Source organism: Nerophis lumbriciformis, linkage group LG27, assembly GCF_033978685.3.
Source record: "Nerophis lumbriciformis linkage group LG27, RoL_Nlum_v2.1, whole genome shotgun sequence".
Lineage (NCBI taxonomy): Eukaryota > Metazoa > Chordata > Actinopteri > Syngnathiformes > Syngnathidae > Nerophis > Nerophis lumbriciformis.
Window position 1 is genome coordinate 32,645,770 of NC_084574.2, and position 20,812 is coordinate 32,666,581.

General features: G+C 43.3%; 1 protein-coding gene across 1 annotated transcript in view; it reads right to left on the bottom strand.

The window, feature by feature from the left end:
• LOC133624486 (procollagen galactosyltransferase 1-like) overlaps positions 1 to 1,991 on the bottom strand; it is a 44,817-nt gene extending 42,826 nt beyond the window's left edge. Inside the window, exon 1 of the mRNA XM_061988080.2 lies at positions 1,395 to 1,991. Coding sequence (XP_061844064.1) covers positions 1,395 to 1,612 — 218 coding nt within the window. The 5' untranslated portion in view covers positions 1,613 to 1,991. The remainder of the gene's footprint in view (positions 1 to 1,394) is intronic.
• Positions 1,992 to 20,812: the final 18,821 nt, after the last annotated feature.

The window sequence follows — 20,812 nt, forward strand, 5'->3', positions numbered from 1 at the left end:
TTTCGATCTCGCAACTTAGGTAAACAGCCGCCATCTTTTTTCCCGGTAGAACAGGAAGCGCTTCTTCTTCTACGCAAGCAACCGCCAAGGTAAGCACCCGCCCCCATAGAACAGGAAGCGCTTCTTCTTCTACTGTAAGCAACCACCCGCCCCCGGAAGAAGAAGAAAAAACGCGCGGATATCACCGTACGTTTCATTTCCTGTTTACATCTGTAAAGACCACAAAATGGCTCCTACTAAGCGACAAGGATCCGGTTCATGAAAAGACGCAATCTCTCCATCCGCACACGGATTACTACCGTATTTCACAGCAACTGATATTCCTGTGAACCGCACTGTGGAACGGGAGCACGTACGGTGAATATTCGCACCACAGGGAATAAGAAGTCATCCTTCACTGTGGTTCTGGCTTGCCATGCTAACTTCCACCCGTGGTGATATTCAAAAGGAAGACCTTGCCAAAAGAGACCTTTCCAGCCGGCGTCATCATAAAAGCTAACTCGAAGGGATGGATGAAGAAAAGATGAGCGAGTGGTTAAGGTAAGTTTAAGTTTACGCGAAGAGGCCGGGTGGCTTTTTTCACGCAGCTCTGTCCATGTTGATATACGTATGTTTGTGATTGCACATTTGCGTACATTTTGGGAGTGAACAGAGTTGTTAGAACGCTGGTTTCTAATATATTATTAAAGTTTGACTGACCTATCTGACATTCCTTTAGCGCAGTTAGATGCGGCTTACAACATGGGGCGGCTTATTGGTGGACAAAGTTTTGAAATATGCCGTTCATTGAAGGCGCGGCTTTTAACCCAGGGCGCCTTATGATGCGGAAAATACGGTATATCGATATATCGCCCAGCCCTAGGTAGATCCTGCTGAAATCCTATGTATTGAATGAATAGAGAATCGCTTTGAATGGTGAAAAAAATCGTTTTTGAATCGAGAATCGTGTTGAATTGAAAAAAAAAAATCGATTTTGAATCGAATCGTGACCCCAAGAATCGATATTGAATCGAATTGTGGGACACCCAAAGATTCACAGCCCTATTAGACATGGCCATAGCCTAAAGATGTGGCAGGAAAAGAGGGGGAGGGACAGAGTAGTGGGGGTAATGAGAGAAGATCCGAACTGAATGGAACTTTTTATGGACAGCCCACCCTGTCTACTCCTCTGCAGGGTCTAAACCCGACACACACACATTAAATTAATACATGCATTCATTACATATTCAAGGCACAAAACAATAAGGACATTGCAGATGTTGAAAACACACCTGGACAAGCAAAGAAGTGACGTCACACTCGATCTTACTTTGCTGTCATTTTATCACTCTGACAAGATAAAGTGTGTGATTCTGCGAGGACTCTTATTAAAAAGTGTTACAAACGACACTCACCACAGAGCTATGCGGTCCTTCGGGTAGCGGAGGCGTTCGATGGCTCCCAGGAAGAGCGGCAACGAGTGCGCGGAGTTGCGGCAGATGAGCGAGAGCACGACCCGCGGGGAGAGAAGCGGAGACTCCGGGCTCCAGCGCTCCTCGGGGAAGTAACCCCAGCTCGGGCCCGGGAAGAGGACGAACAGCAGGGCGGGTAGCAGCGAGCTGACGCGGGGCATGGCAGGGGGAGACGCTGAGTGACGCGGCGGACAGGCGAGGACACGGAGGACCGTAAGGTAGGTCGACTACACTCCTGCTTGTTGTCTTATGCCGATAATGGCGACATGGCGTAGGGGTTGACTATAAAAAGGGGAACAATAGGGGGGCGTTCCAATGGTGTTCAGCCGTCCAAAAAAATATGCCGTTCGGCTTTGTTGGAATATTAAAATCACGTGATAATTAATTTCAAGTTTGGTTTGATAAAATTGTATTTTAATAAGAATACAGTATTTCCGTGTGTTGCGTGTCGCACTGTGCCGTGCCCTTTAAGAGGAGCTCATACTGGATCAAAATGTGGGCGTGTCCTAATGCTCATCCTCAGGCCTGTTACATTGCTTAGACTTAGACTTATACAAACTTTAATGATCCACAAGGGAAATTGTTCCACACATTTGCTCAGTTACAAATGATGGAAAAGATGGAAAGGACGATGCAGGTAAAAAATAGATTAAAAGCAATATAAAATATAACATATATACCAGGGGTGTCAAACTCAAATACAGAGTGGGCCAAAATTTAAAACTGAACAAAGCCGCGGGCCAAGGTTGAACAAATTAACCTTTTAATAGGGACCCAAACAAGTTTTGCATTGAATATTGAACAAGCAAGGCTTATATAACTTTATAGTGACATGCAAAATCGAATTTCAAATAATAATAATAAGTAAAGCTGCAAGCAGCGTTGGTCGGGCCCGCGTATTTGGCAGGTGCTAGTCCTAAGTGTCCCAATACTTTTGTCTACTTTTAGTCTGAAGTGTCCCAAGACTTTTGTCTAGTGTACCTACCTTGTCTGCATTGTGTGGGCATGCTGGTGCTTCCTGCTTTTGAGCAGCCATCTTAAAAAAACAGCACCGCAGGAGCATCAGTGCAGCGGGTCTTTGAAGGGTCATAAAATCAAAACCGGAGCAGGTATCACAACTCTTTCGCCAACTTTTAATCAGAAGGGTTCAATCTCTCTCCTGTGTTAGTTTGAAGCCGAAACAACAAACGCGCTCAGAGGAGATATTTTTTTAAGAAAGGTGACCGTTTTTTACAAAAATGTTGTGTTGAAGGGGGAATAGCAAACTTCCTGTATATTTTTGCTGGGGGTTGTCAATTTATGAAACGTAGGTCTAAGTGAGACCTACGGAGAGGTTTTTGTTTCATGTCTCTCCGACCTTCCCAGTGTGAGTAACAGGCAGTTTTGTAATTTTTGTCTTCCGAGGAGCAGTTTTTTATCAGTTTTATTCAAAAATTGCTGTAGAGCACAATTCTTAGATTTGGGGTTAGGTTTTTTCATTAGATCACAGTTTTAGCCAGTCATGATGTGTGTGTTCAGTCTGGTGAGTTTTGAAGCATGTTAAGAGGGTGAAATTACAGCTCAAAGAGGCAAAAGTGACTGTTTTTAGTACTTTTTTGTCTTGAAGGGGGAATTGCCAACTTCCTGTTGATTTTAGCCCGAAGACATACAATTATGAGAACTAGGTCTAAGTCAGACCTACATAGAGGTTTTTGTTTCATGTCTCTCCGACCTTCCTAGTGGGAGTTACAGGCAGTCTGTTTTGTTTTTTTCGTAGGGGGCGCTAGAGCGCAATTTTGAGTTTTGGGGTTCGGTTTTTTTATTAAAAGACAATTTTCGCAGGTCTTGATGTGTGGGTAAAATATGGTGAGTTTTGAAGCATGTTAAGTGGGTCAAATTAGTGCTCGAAGAGGCGGCGGAAGAATAATAATAATAAAGAATAATAATAAAACCTTAGAATAACAATAGGTCCTTATGTCCCATTGCATAAGGACTCCCTGTGGGAGTCCTTTTGCAATGGGCCATTGCGGGCCCTAATAATTAAAAAATATCAATGGCATATCAAATACAATTTAAAGAAACATTGAATGCCTCTTTTATATTTGCAGCCTTCTGAGGTAAATATCAACATTAACTTTTCCCACAGGCTAATAAATTTGAAAATAAAATAATGAATAAACCACCCATTCAGGACTTTAAACTGCTCAGTTTGCGACACGCTGATCTAATCTAATGTGCCCAAGCCAGATACCTGCCATCTTTTCTTGGATGCTAGCTCAGGCTTTGAGCTGAGGCAACCTTCATTATCGAATGAAGGTGTTCATCAGTCAGACGTATCCTCTGAGACGTTTTCGTCATCTTCACTGAGGAGAAAAGTTGCTCACATAGATAAGTGCTGCCGAACATGGAGCAGTTTGAGCAGCTTGGGTGCGGAGCTGAGGCATTGTGTCAGGGATGAATTGTGGAAACTGTGCGGCGCCAACAGCATCATACTTTGACTTCAGCGTGTCATCACACTGGAGTTCAATCAGCTCCATTTGGTGCTTTTTCCACATCAACTGCAAAGGGATTACTAAGGAGTTCAAATCTACATTTGTGACCATCAAAGTCGCCAAATCGCCGGCTTAACTCAGCGCCGAGTACACTGAGTTTTTCAGCAAACTGTGCGCACACGGCGGTAGAGCATACTTGCCAGCCCTCCCGAATTTCCCGGGAATTGCCCCTCCCGAAAATCTCCCGGGGCAACCATTCTATCTTATTCTACCAGGACCACAGTCTTGGGGGCGTGCCTTAAAGGCACTGCCTTTAACGTCCTCTACGAGCTGACGTCACGTCCGCTTTTCCTCCATTCTAACAACGTGCCGGCACAGTCACAAGATATGTGCGGCTTCTGTACGCACACACACTTGAATGCATGCATACTTGATCAACAGCCATACAGGTTACACTGAGGGTGACCGTATAAACAACTTCAACACTGTTACAAATATGCGCCACACTGTGAACCCACACCAAACAACAATGACAAACACATTTCGGGAGAACATCCGCACCGTAACACAACATAAACACAACAGAACAAATACCCAGAACCCTTTGCAGCACTAACTCTTCCGGGACGCTACAATATACACCCCCGCTACCACCAAACCCCGCCGCCCCCCCGCCCCTACACACACACACACCTTGTAGCGTCCCGGAAGAGTTAGTGCTGCAAAGGGTTCTGGGTATTTGTTCTGTTGTGTTTATGTTGTGTTACGATGCAAATGTTCTCCCAAAATGTGTTTGTCATTCTTGTTTGGTGTGGGTTCAGAGTGTGGTGCATATTTGTAACAGTGTTAAAGTTGTTGATACGGCCACCCTCAGTGTGACCTGTATGGCTGTTGACCAACTATGCTTGCATTCACTTGTGTGTGTGAAAAGCCGTAGGTGTTATGTGATTGGGCCGGCACGCAAAGGCAGAGCCTTTAAGGTTTATTGGCGCTCTGTACTTCTCCCTATGTCTGTATACACAGCGGTGTTTTAAAATGTCATACATTTTACTTTTTGAAACCGATACCGATCATTTCCGACATTACATTTTAAAGCATTTATCGGCCGATAATATCGGCAGTCTGATATTATCGGACATCTCCAATTTTAACACACACTCCTTTTTTTTCCCACTGATCAATACTCACTGCAGACTTCATGAGAGCCAACAAACATATTAAATCATCACTTACTGAATAAGGTCTGCTGTCATTAGGATGCCGACTGATAGGATGTTCATATATTCCCATTTATATGAAGAATGAGTCATAATCCTCACGAAGAAAAGTGGAGTGCAACCAAGCGTCTTTTCGTTTCATTCTTGCCATTTCCGGATCTAAATTGGCTGTCAAAGTTTACCAACCTGTCGCAATACGTCCTCATCCTTATACTATCCAGGTGAGAGGCATGAATTATGATCTAGAATAAGGACTGACGAGCAAGAAAACGAGGAAGCAGCTGATCAGTCGATGATGTCAGCATTGGCACACAAGCTTGTGACCACGGCGCCGCTGTAAATAGTTTAGCGCTTATAATAACAATATAACTAATACTTAATATTCAAGTCACGAAATGTAAATGGAGTATTGTTGGCGGTTTTTGGATGTTTTCTTATTCGGTTTTATGGGCAGGATAGAGGACATCCCATTGGCTCCGCTGTAAATAGACTTTTACATACGTTTATTTACGAGTTAGAATGCATTAAAAAAAAAATACATTCGTCGTCATGTCTTTTATAATGATTGTGAACAATAGGCAACATTCCAAAAAAAAAGTGCAGTTCCCCTTAAAGTTGAGTGTCATTATTATTATCGTAGTCATTATCTACAAAGTGCTGGGTGGGGATGAAGATGGAACAACACAACATGTAAGAGGAGTTCAATGATTAATTATCACATTTTAGAAGAAATATAACACCAGCTATTAAAATATGTACAGTCTTTAGGCTTTCCACACCTTATGTTCCTATTTAACATCATTTTTAACAGTTAAATAATAATGTTAATGGAAAGCAGTCACATATTTCTAACATCGCCCCGGGGCACGTTGGAATCAAACCACTCATTTTGCAGAGAGTTTTAATTCACTTATCTACTTTTATTCATTACCACTGTCACAATCCAATGCATATTCTCAGCAGTGCAGTTGTACATTGTCAGACAGATATGATCTCATTCTATTCGCATATCGACTTTCCTGTCGCTGCATATACGCTGATTGCTTTCTCTGATTTAAATGTCATTTGTTTTTAATGATCACTTTAATAACGGTGGTTTGATGGGGGCCATCTGCGGGAGGAAAAGAGTGCTGAAGCAACCCATCCAGCAGAAGGGAATGTCTTTGACGGTTTTGGAACATAACCTCCACTACAAATAATTGACGGCCCTAAAAATGCATTATTTTACCACTCTAAAAACTTGTGAAATTCACATTTACACTAACAATTACATGCAAACAGTATTGTACTCATAAAGCTTGCAGTTACATCTTCCTGCTGGAAAATATTCAGGGAATTGACGGTTAAAAATAAATCGGGGTGCGAATGTTGAATATAGACGTGGATCCACTGTACTTAAATTTCAGGCTAATTAAAAATAAATAATTTAGAAATGTTTTGTTACGAGTGAGGGAAGAGTGGATCGTGAGATCGACAGGCGGATCGGTGCGGCGTCTTCAGTAATGCGGACGCTGTATCGATCCGTTGTGGTGAAGAAGGAGCTGAGCCGGAAGGCAAAGCTCTCAATTTACCGGTCGATCTACGTTCCCATCCTCACCTATGGTCATGAGCTTTGGGTTATGACCGAAAGGACAAGATCACGGGTACAAGCGGCCGAAATGAGTTTCCTCCGCCGGGTGGCGGGGCTCTCCCTTAGAGATAGGGTGAGAAGCTCTGTCATCCGGGGGGAGCTCAAAGTAAAGCCGCTGCTCCTCCGCATCGAGAGGAGCCAGATGAGGTGGTTCGGGCATCTGGTCAGGATGCCACCCGAGCGCCTCCCTAAGGAGGTGTTTAGGGCATGTCCGACCGGTAGGAGGCCACGAGGAAGACCCAGGACACGTTGGGAAGACTATGTCTCCCGGCTGGCCTGGGAACGCCTCGGGATCCCCCGGGAGGAGCTGGACGAAGTGGCTGGGGAGAGGGAAGTCTGGGCTTCCCTGCTTAGGCTGCTGCCCCCGCGACCCGACCTCGGATAAGCGGAAGAAGATGGATGGATGGATGGATGTTTTGTTAAACCTCTTTTTGGTTATTGCCAGTTGGATGAAGCACTGCTTGGATTACTCCCTCTGTGCTGACACACTGCATGCGTCCATGAAGGCTTGTCAGTGAAGATGAATGGGAAATAAAAACCTTTATTAAAAGTGACACTGATATATTTGGGAAATACTCCAACAGTTTTGCGTGAAACAGTAAAAGTGCTGATTTTGCAGATTGTCTAAGAAGGCCGAATAAAGCTAGTCACTTCTTTGTGTGCTGACAGTCCCACAATAAGACAACACCGTCTGATTCACAGACTCTCAAAGACACATTGTACAGTGTACACCAGTGGTTCTCAAACGTACCTCTTCAGGAAACACTTGGCTCTCCAAGTACCGCCATAATGGCCAATGTTACAACACAGTAGCATAGTAGGCCTAACCCCGGATTTCCACTGAATGCGAAACGGTCGCAGGGCGGCACACGCTGGACCCTAACAGTTTTTAATTCAAGTCAATGTGTCCGTTTCTACCGCCTGTGGATTGTCAAGGGCATCATTCCAGTGCTAAATACACGCAGGGATTCTATATTTACTGGACGGCGCAACAAATCTGTTTGATTTACCATATTTTCCGGATTATAAGGCGCACCTAAAATAATTGTGTGTTCCTCAAAACTCGACAGTGCGTCGAATAACCCGGTGTGCCTAATGTACGGAATAATTCTGGTTTTGCTCACCGACCTCGAAGCAATTTTATTTGGTACATGGTGTAATGCTAAGTCTGACTAGTAGATGGCAGTTAAACATAAGAGGTAAGTGTAGGCTGCACTATGATGGCAATATCACTCAAGTAAACAACACCAACATTTTATATGTTCCATTGAAAATATAGAACATTACACACGGTGTTCAAAAATCTATCAAAATGTTTTAGTACGACTTTGGTAAGCCAGTGTTTTTCAACCTTTTTTGAGCCAAGGCACATTTTTTGCGTTGACAAAATCCGGAGGCACACCACCAGCAGAAATCATTAAAAAACGAAACTCAGTTGACAGTAAAAAGTCATCGTCGCAATTGTTGGATATGACTTTAAAACATAACCAAGCATGCATCACTATAGCTCTTGTCTCAAAGTAGGTGTACTGTCACCACCTGTCACATCACACCCTGACTTATTTGGACTTTTTTGCTGTTTTCCTGTGTGTAGTGTTTTACTTCTTGTCTTGCGCTCCTATTTTGGTGGCTTTTTGTCCTTTTTTGGTATTTTCCTGTAGCAGTTTCATGTCTTCCTTTGAGCGATATTTCCCGCATCTACTTTGTTTTTGCAATCAAGAATATTTCAGTTGTTTTTACCCTTCTTTGTGGGGACATTGTTGATTGTCATGTTCGGATGTACTTTGTGGACGCCGTCTTTGCTCCACAGTAAGTCTTTGCGGTCGTCCAGCATTCTGTTTTTGTTTACTTTGTAGCCAGTTCAGTTTTAGTTTAATTCTGCATAGCCTTCCCTAACTCACCTTTTGTTTATTTTTTGTTTAAGCATTAGACACCCTTTTACCTGCACGCTGTTTCCGACATCTACAAAGCAATTAGTTTGCTGCCACCAGTAGCTGCCACCTACTGATATGGAAGAGTATTACACGGTTACTCTGCCGAGCTCTAGACAGCACCGACACTCAACAACAACACATCATTTGCAGACTATAATTACTGGTTTGCAAAAAATATTTTTTTACCCCAAATAGGTGAAGTTAGATCATCTCCCACGGCACACCAGACTGTATCTCACGGCACAGTGGTTGAAAAACACTGTGGTAAGCTATGAAGCCGCACCGCTTGATAAATTGTCAGAACATTAAAAATACAAGTATTATTATGGTGTGTGTATAAGGTAAGACATATTATCTGGCGTTTTCTTTCGCAATATTATGCTGTGGGGAGGCGTGGCCGGCAGACCAACAGCGAGGCAGGGCACGCCGGTACTGACTCCAAGATGGCGGCGAGGAAGCGTGGCTGGCGGGCCAGCGGTGAGGCGGGGCGCGCCGGGATCGACGCCGTGATAAATGTCAGGTGCGTGGATCGCCCACCTGGGCACAATTATATAATCTCTCAATGAATAAAAGGGCGGCAGCCGAGAACGACGAGGCAGAAGGAGCCAGAGAGACGCGAGCACCTGCAGCGCGAAATCAACAGAGAGCAAGGGACAGACGACGACGCGGGAGGCTGAAAAGCGACCGGAAGAGCGAGCAGTGGAAGAGGAAGGAGCTGAAAAGCGACCCGACCAGAGACTAAGTACTATTGAAAAATAAACAAAGTCACAAACTCCTTGCAGTCATGTCAGTTGTTGGTGGTCCATGGAACCCCGACAGCGAGAGACTGTCACAAATGCAAAAGCCACTTTTCTTACCTTCTGGTATCTGCTGATCTGTAGTTGGGATCTGCATAAATCCTGAAAAATTGTGTGCGTCCGCCTTTGTAGTCCGTACCGACAATGTAGTCGATAAGCTTCTTCTTTTTCTCTATCTTCTTGTTATGGGACATTCATCCTCCACTGTTGCCATTTCTAATATAAAGTAGTGTAAAGTTATTACTTATATCTGTCAGTAAACTCACCATGAAAGCGCTAAAACATACCGGTGTAGTGAGTTTACATTATTCACCCAAGGAACTTTAGTTATTAGAGAGTTCCGGTCGGACGGTTTTTCACGGGACATATTCTGCTCCGTTATTGATTTAAGTAAAGTATGAATGTCATTAAAACAGTTAGCTCCATCTTTTGACACTTCTTCCACTCCCGTCCTTGCACGCTACACCGCTACAACAAAGACGACGGGGAGAAGACGCTGCCGAAGGTGAGCCACGTAAATAAGACCGCCCACAAAAGGCGCATCCGGAAGCGACTGTCAGAAAGCGGCTTGAAGATAATCTGTAAAACATAATCCATGCAACATTTTGACAAAAGAACCACAATTACATGTTATGTAGACCACAAGGAAGTGTTTTACATTTAGAAAAAAAAAAAAAAAAAGACTCCTTTAATGCGCTCTATAATCCGATGTGCCTTATATCTGAAAAAAGATCAAAAATAGACCATTCATCGGCAGTGCGCCTTATAATCCGGTGCACCCTATGGTCCAGAAAATACGGTAGCTAAAAATAGTCATGCACGAACACAAAATAAATTATCCGGTTTACTTTCAAAATAAAATACTCCGTTGTCAAAGAATATTTGAAACGTCCAAATGGGCGGCGACGGACATGAAGTTAACTTGTCAAAGATTTGGGGCTTTTGAGGCGGGGTGGCTAGGTTGCTAGAGCGGCCATGCCAGCAACTTGAGGGTTTCCAGTTTCAAGCCCTGTTTTCGCCATTCCCAGTTACCTCCGTTGTGTTCTTGGGCAAGGCACTTTACCCATCTGCTCCCAGTGCCACCCACACTGGTTTAAATGTAGCTTAAAGATGCGCTTTGAATCTCTAGAGTAAAGCACTTTGTAAATAAACTTCACTTTTCAGACATCATTTCACCTTGTTCACACAAATGCTGATTCTGGGGGTAAAATATTAAAGAATGATATACAGGCAGCTCGGTCAAATGCCAGCTGATATAGGGACCAGCCAGGGATGATGTCACTGTCTTATTGTTGCTTGCTACTAAAAATAAAGTTGTTTATCAAGGCAAAACTGTCGTCTGTTATTAATGGCATGACCAAATTTATCTGCTTTTGCTCCTATGGAAGGACAGAATAAACTGTTTGTGGTTCGCTTTATTACAACCCTCCCTCATCACGTGATTATGCTCGGATTCGCGAGATCTCGTATGCTGAATGTGGATGGCGGCGCCCTCTAATGGCGACAGCATCCCACGCCCATTTTGTTCAGTTGGGTTAGGGTTAGGGTCAGGGTTAGGGCAGGGGTCGGCAACCCAAAACGTTGAAAGAGCCATATTGGACCAAAAAATACAAAAAACAAATCTGTCTGGAGCCGCAAAAAATGAAAAGCCGTATATAAGTCTTACAATGAAAGCAACACATGATATAAGTGTCTATATTAGCCTACTATCAAAATGACTATGTGTTGCAGACTGAAGCAAATCTTCGTTGACAGAAATGTTGAAATTTAATATTTATTCTACACATTTTTACAACTTTAGAAATCATTAGTAAATCAGAGGCTTCTCAGAAGGTGAGATAACTTCTGGAAATTACTGGCTTTTAATGGCCAAAGGTATAGATGTGTGTGTCCAAGTTAATGTTTGCTGTGGTCTGGAACAACATGGCACACAAACAACTATCTGAAATGCAGCCAAAATTACATACAGATAATGTGTCATGAGACATGCAAAAATAAATGATATACAAAGAGGATAAAAGTAAAGGAAATTACATGAGCTCAAATATACCTACAAATGAGGCATGATGATGCAATATGTACATACAGCTAGCCTAAATAGCATGTTAGCATTGATTAGCTTGCAGTCATGCACTGACCAAATATCCCCGATTAGCACTCCAACAAGTCAATAACATCAACAAAGCGCACCTTTGTGCATTCACGCACAGTATAAAATGTTTGGTGGACAAAATGGGACAAAGAAGGAGTGGAAGATTTTACATGTAAACAAACTGTTGCGTCACTCCACACTACGGTGAGTTCAAGAACCGCCGAAATTAGTAGGACAAAACGATGTTCATCAAATCAGTGAAGCATACCCACAAACATATTAAACAGTGGGCTTTCTAACAATTGGTTTGTGTCATGTTTGTCCTCAAACAAAAAAAAATACTAAAACAAAAACAATTTTTATCCCCATCTTTTTCCATTTTCAATCTTTTAAAAAAAATGCTCCAGGGAGCCACTAGGGCGGCGCTAAAGAGCCCCCGGGTTAGGGATAGTGTTCATTCAAAACAAGGCAGAGGTTTTATTTAACAAGTGTATTTAATATTATTGGCCGCTGTAACATTACACATAGTTTGGAGAGGAACATTGTTTGAATGTTCGAAAATAAAACACTATGCTTAAATAATGAATCAAATCTTTGGTGCTCCACTTGATGGACCACAGTTTGGGAATCCCAGGTGTACATCACGCATTACATAACAGTGTAGACACAAACACAGCTGGTACTGAGATGCCCGCTCTCACCCCCACTGCCACCACCTGGAAATACCGAGAGCAATAATACACACGCACAAACAAATGGTAAACGTGCAGCTGCAGATCGAGGCTATTTGTGACTTTTAGGAATAGCACAATCAGCTGTGTTGACATGGTTTAATAAGGCTTAAGCAGCGGAGCCCCTCAAGGGCCCTATTGAAATTGATGTGTGTTTTTCTGACGCCTTTTGTGAGTGTAACGGTACAATGGAGAAGGAGACGGCATGGAGGCACGGACTTTGTTTAGCTTGCACCGTGTTTATTAATATACAAGATAAAGTGTGTGACTACCGTATTTTTCGGAGTATAAGTCGCACCGGAGTATAAGTCGCACCTGCCGAAAATGCATAATAAAGAAGGAAAAAAACATATATAAGTCGCACTGGAGCCCGGCCAAACTATGAAAAAAACTGCGACTTATAGTCCGAAAAATACGGTAATCCAAATATATATGGTGTGACTATGTGCAGGGATTATATGTAGAGTGTTACCGCAAGGTGCGTGTTGAGATCGGTGCGGAAGTCCAGAAAGGGCAAGGCAGGCTCGGAGGTCCGGGGACAGGCAGGTGGTCAGGGGCTGGAGCGAGGCGTCGTTGTCCGGGGGCAGGCATGAGGTAGAGATCCGAGAAGGCAGCAGGAACTCCAGAAGGGATCCGGGGAGACGAGACACACAGCTCGACACCAGGGAATGACGAAGGGCTGCTGGATGACGACACAGGACAAGACACAATGAGCACAACAGAGGGGAAGCACATAGGCAAGGAAGCTATAGACGTGTAAGGCTTACTGTACTGCTACAAGTAGCTACGTTCTGGCACTGGAACGCAGGACGCGCATGGCTTATGAAGGCAGGGATCTCATCAGCGTCAGGTGCGTTGATTGTAGAGTGAGAGGAGGCGCGGCTGTTGCAGGAGAGGAACGCCCGTGGACGTGTCCCGAGGCGCGCTCAGCAGATTGAGAGGCGGCAGGTGTTTGAACCGTAACAGTGAGGCCCTTAACATGCACGATAAGTCCCCATAGTATGCAGACACGACAGATATGGCAAGAAATAGATTTTGTGAAATTTCTAAATTGTCTCTTACTACCAGTTTCACGTATCGACACGAAAATCGCAGGTGAAGTCTATCGTGACGGGACACACATAAAAGTCTCAGGAAGCCATACCTGAAAACGAACAGGAAGTCGGCCGTCTTGGTTTTCGTCTTCCATTTTTCAGCGAAAAAAAGGGGTCGTACTTTAAGGATCTCCTCCTCGGGACTTTGACCACATGAGTCACGGTTAAAATTACAGATACTACACATATAGGCGATGATAAATTGCGAACAAATTTTGCCTACGCCATGGTTGGAGTGGTATGGCGCCAAACTTCGCTTCGATGGTTTTTAGCCCATTTTCTGCGGAAAAAAAAGGGGTTGTGCTTTAAATAACTCCTCCTAGGGACTTTGACCAAAAGAGTTATAATTGTAGATACTAAACATGGAGGTGATGGAAAAATTGCGAACAATTTTTGCCTATGCCATAAGATGTGGGTGTGGCATGGCGCCAAACTTTGATCTGATAGTCGCCACAAAACACGAAACATTATCAACTCTGCGCCACAATTTCAGATCTTGATCTTAATTGGTACACCATGATGATGTCAACCTGAAGAGGCCTATGCGTCAGTAACTATTCTTAGCTATTTGTAGTGGGCGGAGTCTGCTGACAAAAACTGCACCTCGCCATCAACCATCAAACCGTCTTTACTTCACTTTAGCTGATAGAAAATAGAAATAAAAATAACATGTTTGGTATTTTTGTTTAGGGCTGCAGTTGATTGAGAGATTTGAGCAAAAAAGTATAACAAAATATGAATTCAAAATGTTTTAATGCCCTTCGAAAATGAATTTGGCCTGTTTGACTTTGGGGTGTTGTCAAGTAACTATCAATCTCAATCAATCAATCAAAGTTTACTTATATATCCCTTGATCAAAAATGTCTCAAAGGGCTGCACAAGCCACAACGACATCCTCGGCTCAAATCCCAAGAAAAAACTCAACCCAATGGGAACAACGAGAAACCTTGGAACGGGGCCGCAGATGTGGGGACCCCCTTGGGTGACCGGTGCAATGGATGCCGAGTGGATCTACCGTATTTTCCGCACTATAAGGCGCACCTAAAAACCACAATTTTTCTCAAAAGCTGACAGTGCGCCTTATAACCCGGTGCGCTTTATTACGATTAATTTTCATAAAGTTTCGATCTCGCAACTTCGGTAAACAGCCGCCATCTTTTTTCCCGGTAGAACAGGAAGCGCTTCTTCTTCTACGCAAGCAACCGCCAAGGAAAGCACCCGCCCCCATAGAACAGGAAGCGCTTCTTCTTCTACCCGCCCCCGGAAGAAGAAGAAAAAACGCGCGGATATCACCGTACGTTTCATTTCCTGTTTACATCTGTAAAGACCACAAAATGGCTCCTACTAAGCGATCCGGTTCATAAAAAGACGCAATCTCTCCATCCGCACACGGATTACTACCGTATTTCACAGCAACTGAACCGTACTGTGGAACGGGAGAAAGTACGGTGAATATTCGCACCACAGGGAATGAGAAGTCATCCTTCACTGTGGTTCTAGCTTGCCATGCTAATGGCCAGAAACTTCCTCCCATGGTGATATTCAAAAGGAAGACCTTGCCAAAAGAGACCTTTCCAGCCGGCGTCATCATAAAAGCTAACTCGAAGGGATGGATGGATGAAGAAAAGATGAGCGAGTGGTTAAGGGAAGTTTACGCGAAGAGGCCGGGTGGCTTTTTTCACACAGCTCCGAAGGCGAACACACCTTCACTAAGACGGGCAGACAGCCTCGGACGACATACGCCAACATTTGCCAGTGGATCGTAAATGCCTGGGCAGATATTTCGGTCACAACTGTGGTCCGAGCTTTCCGGAAGGAAGGATTCACAGAACAACAGCGACACTGACTCCCGATGACTTCTACGAGACGGAACCGGCCATTTTGGATACCACGCTTGCGCAACTTTTCAATTCGGACACCGAAGACGAAGAATTCGAAGGATTTACGAATGAAGAATAACTTCAGAAGGTGAGCGCTATGTTTATTTTGTGTGTTGTGACATTAACGTTCGAGCAACATTATGTTACTATTGCTCTACACCATTTTGAATTTTACTATGTTTGTGATTGCACATTTGCGTACATTTTGGGACAGAGTTGTTAGAACGCTGGTTTTCAATATATTATTAAAGTTTGACTGAACTATCTGACTGTTTTTTTGACATTCACTTTAGCGCAGCGTTTTTTTGACATTCACTTTAGCGCAGCGTAGGCGCGGCTTATAGTCCGGGGCGGCTTATTGGTGGACAAAATTATGAAATATGTAATTCATAGAAGGTGCGGCTAATAATCCGGTGCGCCTTATAGTGCGGAAAATACGGTAGTTAATAATGTGAGAGTCCAGTCCATAGTGGGGCCAGCAGGGGATCATCTTGAGTGGAGACAAGTCAGAAGCGCTGAGACGTCACCAACTGATGCACAGAGGAGTGGTCCCGACTTGGAGAGGGGGGCAGAGCAGAAAAGAGAGACGGCAGATCAACTGGTCTAAAAAGGGGTCTATTTAAAGGCTAGAGTATACAAATGAGTTTTAAGATGGGACTTAGTAGTATGGAACAATATGAAACTACCAGTGTTTTGTACGCCTGTCAAAAATTGTTTTAAATGCAACACGAAGAAAATCCCTCTTCGGAAAAAGAATGTATAATGAAGTGACACAACAAAAAATATGGCCAAAATAGAGAAAAAAAATACTGAAACGACAAAAAAAATCAGCCTTTGCCCCTTTAGTGTGAAGTAAATGTATTTATATAGCACTTCTTACGAAGAGAGCTCACAGAGTGCTTTAAATGCTACAATCAAAACCAGCATATAGCGAGATGCAACAGCAGAAACATTGCAAAAAAATAATAATAATAATAATAAAGAATAAAGATTTTATATTACAGAAATGTATGATTTAAAAAAATGTGTTTTAACTGCCTTTTAAAGGGAGTGCATTCTACCATTTAAGGGCAACTGACTCACAGGCTGTAGTCAATCACTTTTACTTTTGTATGAGGTACAAAAAGCAGAAAAAATAGCAAAGAAAATAGAAAATAAATAGTGATAATGAAGCTTCTCACCTGACCTGGAATGACACCATGTCAGGTATTTGAGGTTGTGTGCATGCATTCAGTCATTGGCAATTATTTAACCCCTTCATATGTGTCATGATCAGTGTTGGGTTAATTACTGAAAAACAGTAACTAGTTATAGTTACTAGTTACTTCATTTCAAAAGTAACTCAGTTACTACATTATACATTTCCAAAATATTAGAGAAGGTTGTCTACAGTCAGTTGTTGCCCTTCTTAGAGGATAATGGTATCACTGAGCTGTTCCAGTCCGGTTTTAAAGCCCTCCACAGCACAGAGTCAGCGCTTCTAAAAGTTTTTAACGATATCCTCCTGTCCACTGATTCTGGTAAATATGTTGTCCTGGTGCTTTTAGATCTGTCTGCTGCGTTCGACACCGTCGACCACGCCACCTTAATCACTCGTCTTGAGAACTGTGTGGGCATTAAGGGCGCCGCCCTCAACTGGTTCCGGTCGTACCTAACCGACAGGAGTTTTTGTGTAAAAGTAGACAGTTTTATGTCGTCTACAGCTCCTTTACCACATGGGGTCCCCCAGGGCTCAATCCTTGCCCCAATTTTATTTGCGCTTTACCTTCTCCCCCCTTGGTTCTATTTTTAGGAAGTACAGTATTGCATTTCATTTTTATGCCGATGATTGCCAGATTTATTTTCCCATGGCACAAAATAACACGGTTCAACGTCTTATTGACTGCCTGCACGACATCAAAGTCTGGCTTTCAGCTAACTTCCTGAGCCTAAATGAAGATAAAACAGAAGTTATGTTGTTCGGTCCAAGTCGCTCTCCCTCCCCCAACGTTGACCTCGGCACTCTGACCCCGTATCTCAGCGACTCTGTCACAAACCTGGGGGTAAAGTTTGACTCAGATTTTAAATTCGAAAAACAAATCAGCAGCGTCGTTCAAAAAAGCTTTTATCAATTACGCCAAATAGCGAAAGTGAAACCGCTTCTATCAAGACATGATCTTGAGAAATTAATCCACGCTTTTATCTCGACTCGTCTTGATTACTGTAATGCCCTGTATGTAGGCATTAGCCAGGCCTCCCTCGCCCGCCTGCAGCTCGTGCAGAACTCTGCTGCTCGTCTGCTAACACAGACCCGCAGACGTGAGCACATCACCCCTATTTTAGTGTCCCTTCACTGGCTCCCTGTGCGTTACCGAATACATTTTAAACTCCTTTTATTTGTTTTTAAATGTCTAAACAACCTCGCGCCAACCTATCTCTCCGACCTCCTTCGGCCTTACTGCCCCACCCGATCCTTAAGATCAGCCGATCAGCTGCTGTTGACGGTCCCTGACACAAGGCTGAAGCTTAGAGGTGACAGAGCTTTCGCCGTTGCTGCTCCCAAGCTCTGGAACGACCTACCCCTGAGTGTTAGACAAGCCTCCTCTCTTCCTGTTTTTAAATCTCTCTTAAAAACATACTTTTATTCCATGGCTTTTAACACTGAGTGATATCCATCCTGCAATGGCGCCCCATAATACACCTGCTGTGATCCTGTTTTTGTTTTTATGTTTTTATTAATTCTATTTTAATTATTTATTTTTTATCGTGTTCTGTTTGTGTTGTGTTGTGTTTGCTCGGTACTCGTTTTATCTTTTAACCTGCTCATTGTACAGCACTTTGGCTACCCATGTGGTAAATTTTAAATGTGCTCTATAAATAAAGTTGATTTGATTTGATTTGATTACTAACTCAGTTACTTACACCAAAAAGTAATGCGTTACTGTGAAAAGTAACTATTTAGTTACTTCTTTTTTTCTTCTTTTTTTTTTAAAGCTCCAATTAATGCCCTTTTAGCCTTCATTTCAGTACTGTTATTGCACTGGAGAATAATACAATCTGTTAATCAACTTGACATGCATTTGTATCACTGAACTCTGCTAAGCAATGTGGTCGACATACAACACACAAAGACAAAGATATGTTACAAGGGCCAATTTGTTTCTGGCCAGAACAAATTGACAAAACTATTTTAAATAGCTGCAACATAACATACATAAGTAACAAACAGCATAATAACAGCATAGCTGTAAAGCAAGAAAGGCACACACTACATACACAAAGCCTAACCAGGCATTTTTTCCTCAAGAAATTCTGACACAAAATCATGTCTGAAGCCCAGAACACTCTACACATTTCCCCAGTTTTAGTTTAGAGATAAGGAAAGATTGGCCTGGCCCACTAGGATCCCTCTTTATGTTTGTGAACTTTATAGTCTATACATTTAGAGTGATGTGATAATCAAACACTCTAGAAGTCTAAAATGAAAGAGTATATAAGAGAATTGACAGCAAAGTTCCCTCTAAGGAGCGCGCCTGTGCAATTGCGCACTGCTCAAGCGTCCTCTGCGCACGGCAAATCTATGCCACGCACAAAATCAAATAAAAAAATAAGCGCATAACAATTTTCGACACGACACGGACACGACAGAGAAAACCATTTGCGTCATCATTGTTCAAATATAATAATAAGTCTGTCGAGACGCTTTGAGGACATGAATTCCATCCATCACTTAACTGAGCAAAACTCTTTATTGTCGGCCATAAACACATCACTGTTATATCAACAGCAGCCGCTCGCTCTTTCTCACTTGCGCCAACACATGCACATATGGCACTTAGCCAGTGATGCGTTTAAAGCCACACATAAAGTGTGATTCCAGGTCGTTACTCTATGATTTACCAATCAAATGTGTGCTTATTCTAGTGTCATTTATTAGGAATCTTAATTTATAAATATTAATCATTAAATGCTGTTAATATATTAAATACATACTAATAAAAATATATTTTTTACAAACGGGAAGTTGCAGGAATGTACACATGATCCCCTGCTTACATTTCATTGTGCAACATGTGAATGTTTTAATGGGAACTAAATGCAATGTCTGAAAGGGGTACAAATTATTTCCAAAGCAGGACCTCCACCCAGACAAACAATACAAGTGCACAGTTCATGAAAAACAATATTTTTTGTTATTGTCATTGTAAGTGGGCCTAAACACTTATATTAGAAATGGAAATGACTGCTGTCATTTGATTATAATAATAAGAGAATGTTGTCTGTCTATCTGTGTTGGCCTTGCAATGGGGGTGGACTTGTCCAGGGTGTACCCAGCCTTCCGCCCGAATGCAGATGAGATAGGCTCCAGCAACCCCGAAAGGGACAAGCGGTAGAAAATGGATGGATGGTGATTGAACTTGTTATTTAGTCAGGTTTGGGACAGGTTTGCTGCTGGTGTAGCCACAGTGTGCACGTGTGATGTTGCTCACATGGGCTCGATCCACTCAATGCTCAGGGAGTTTTTGCGTTTGCTCACACACATGAACAATTAGAGGGAACATTGATTGACAGAGTGTGTGTACCTTCAGCGCTGAACGATGAGCAGAGGCAAAGTTAATCCTTAAGTGGTGGTGGTGGTGGAGGTGAAGTGGCATCAGAGTCTCTGTCTCTCTTTACTAGCTTCGTCGAAGCATGTTGCTTATGTAGCTCGTTTCAGCAGATTTGCATTGCTGTTTTGGGCAGTAGATGGGATCTTTGATCCAAAGCACAATTTACATTTAACTAAAATTGTATTTTCTTTGTGCTCGACAAAAGAAAAGTAGTGAAAATATCTCCATGTTAGCAAACTCGACTTCTGGCTCCGCCATGATCAGACACGCCCCCCTCCTCCTCCTCCCTCTCCTCCCTCCCCACACTCACACTCACACACACAGAGCGCATGTCTCTCTCTCTTCTCCGGCTTGTGACACAAGAAGAATCAGAACGATGACACAGCAGCGCTCCGATAAAACACACTTTATACTACATAAAAAGTAACGTAAAATAACGCAGTAACGCATCATGTAGTAACGGTAACTGAGTTCCATCCATCCATCCATCTTCTTCCGCTTATCCGAGGTCGGGTCGCGGGGGCAGCAGCCTAAGCAGGGAAGCCCAGACTTCCCTCTCCCCAGCCACTTCATCCAGCTCCTCCCGGGGGATCCCGAGGCGTTCCCAGGCCAGCCGGGAGACATAGTCTTCCCAACGTGTCCTGGGAAAGGTGGAGTGCCATCTCCGGGTTGGGGAGGAGATCTTGCCCCAAGTGGAGGAGTTCAAGTACCTCGGAGTCTTGTTCACGAGTGAGGGAAGAGTGGATCGTGAGATCGACAGGCGGATCGGTGCGGCGTCTTCAGTAATGCGGACGCTGTATCGATCCGTTGTGGTGAAGAAGGAGCTGAGCCGGAAGGCAAAGCTCTCAATTTACCGGTCGATCTACGTTCCCATCCTCACCTATGGTCATGAGCTTTGGGTTATGACCGAAAGGACAAGATCACGG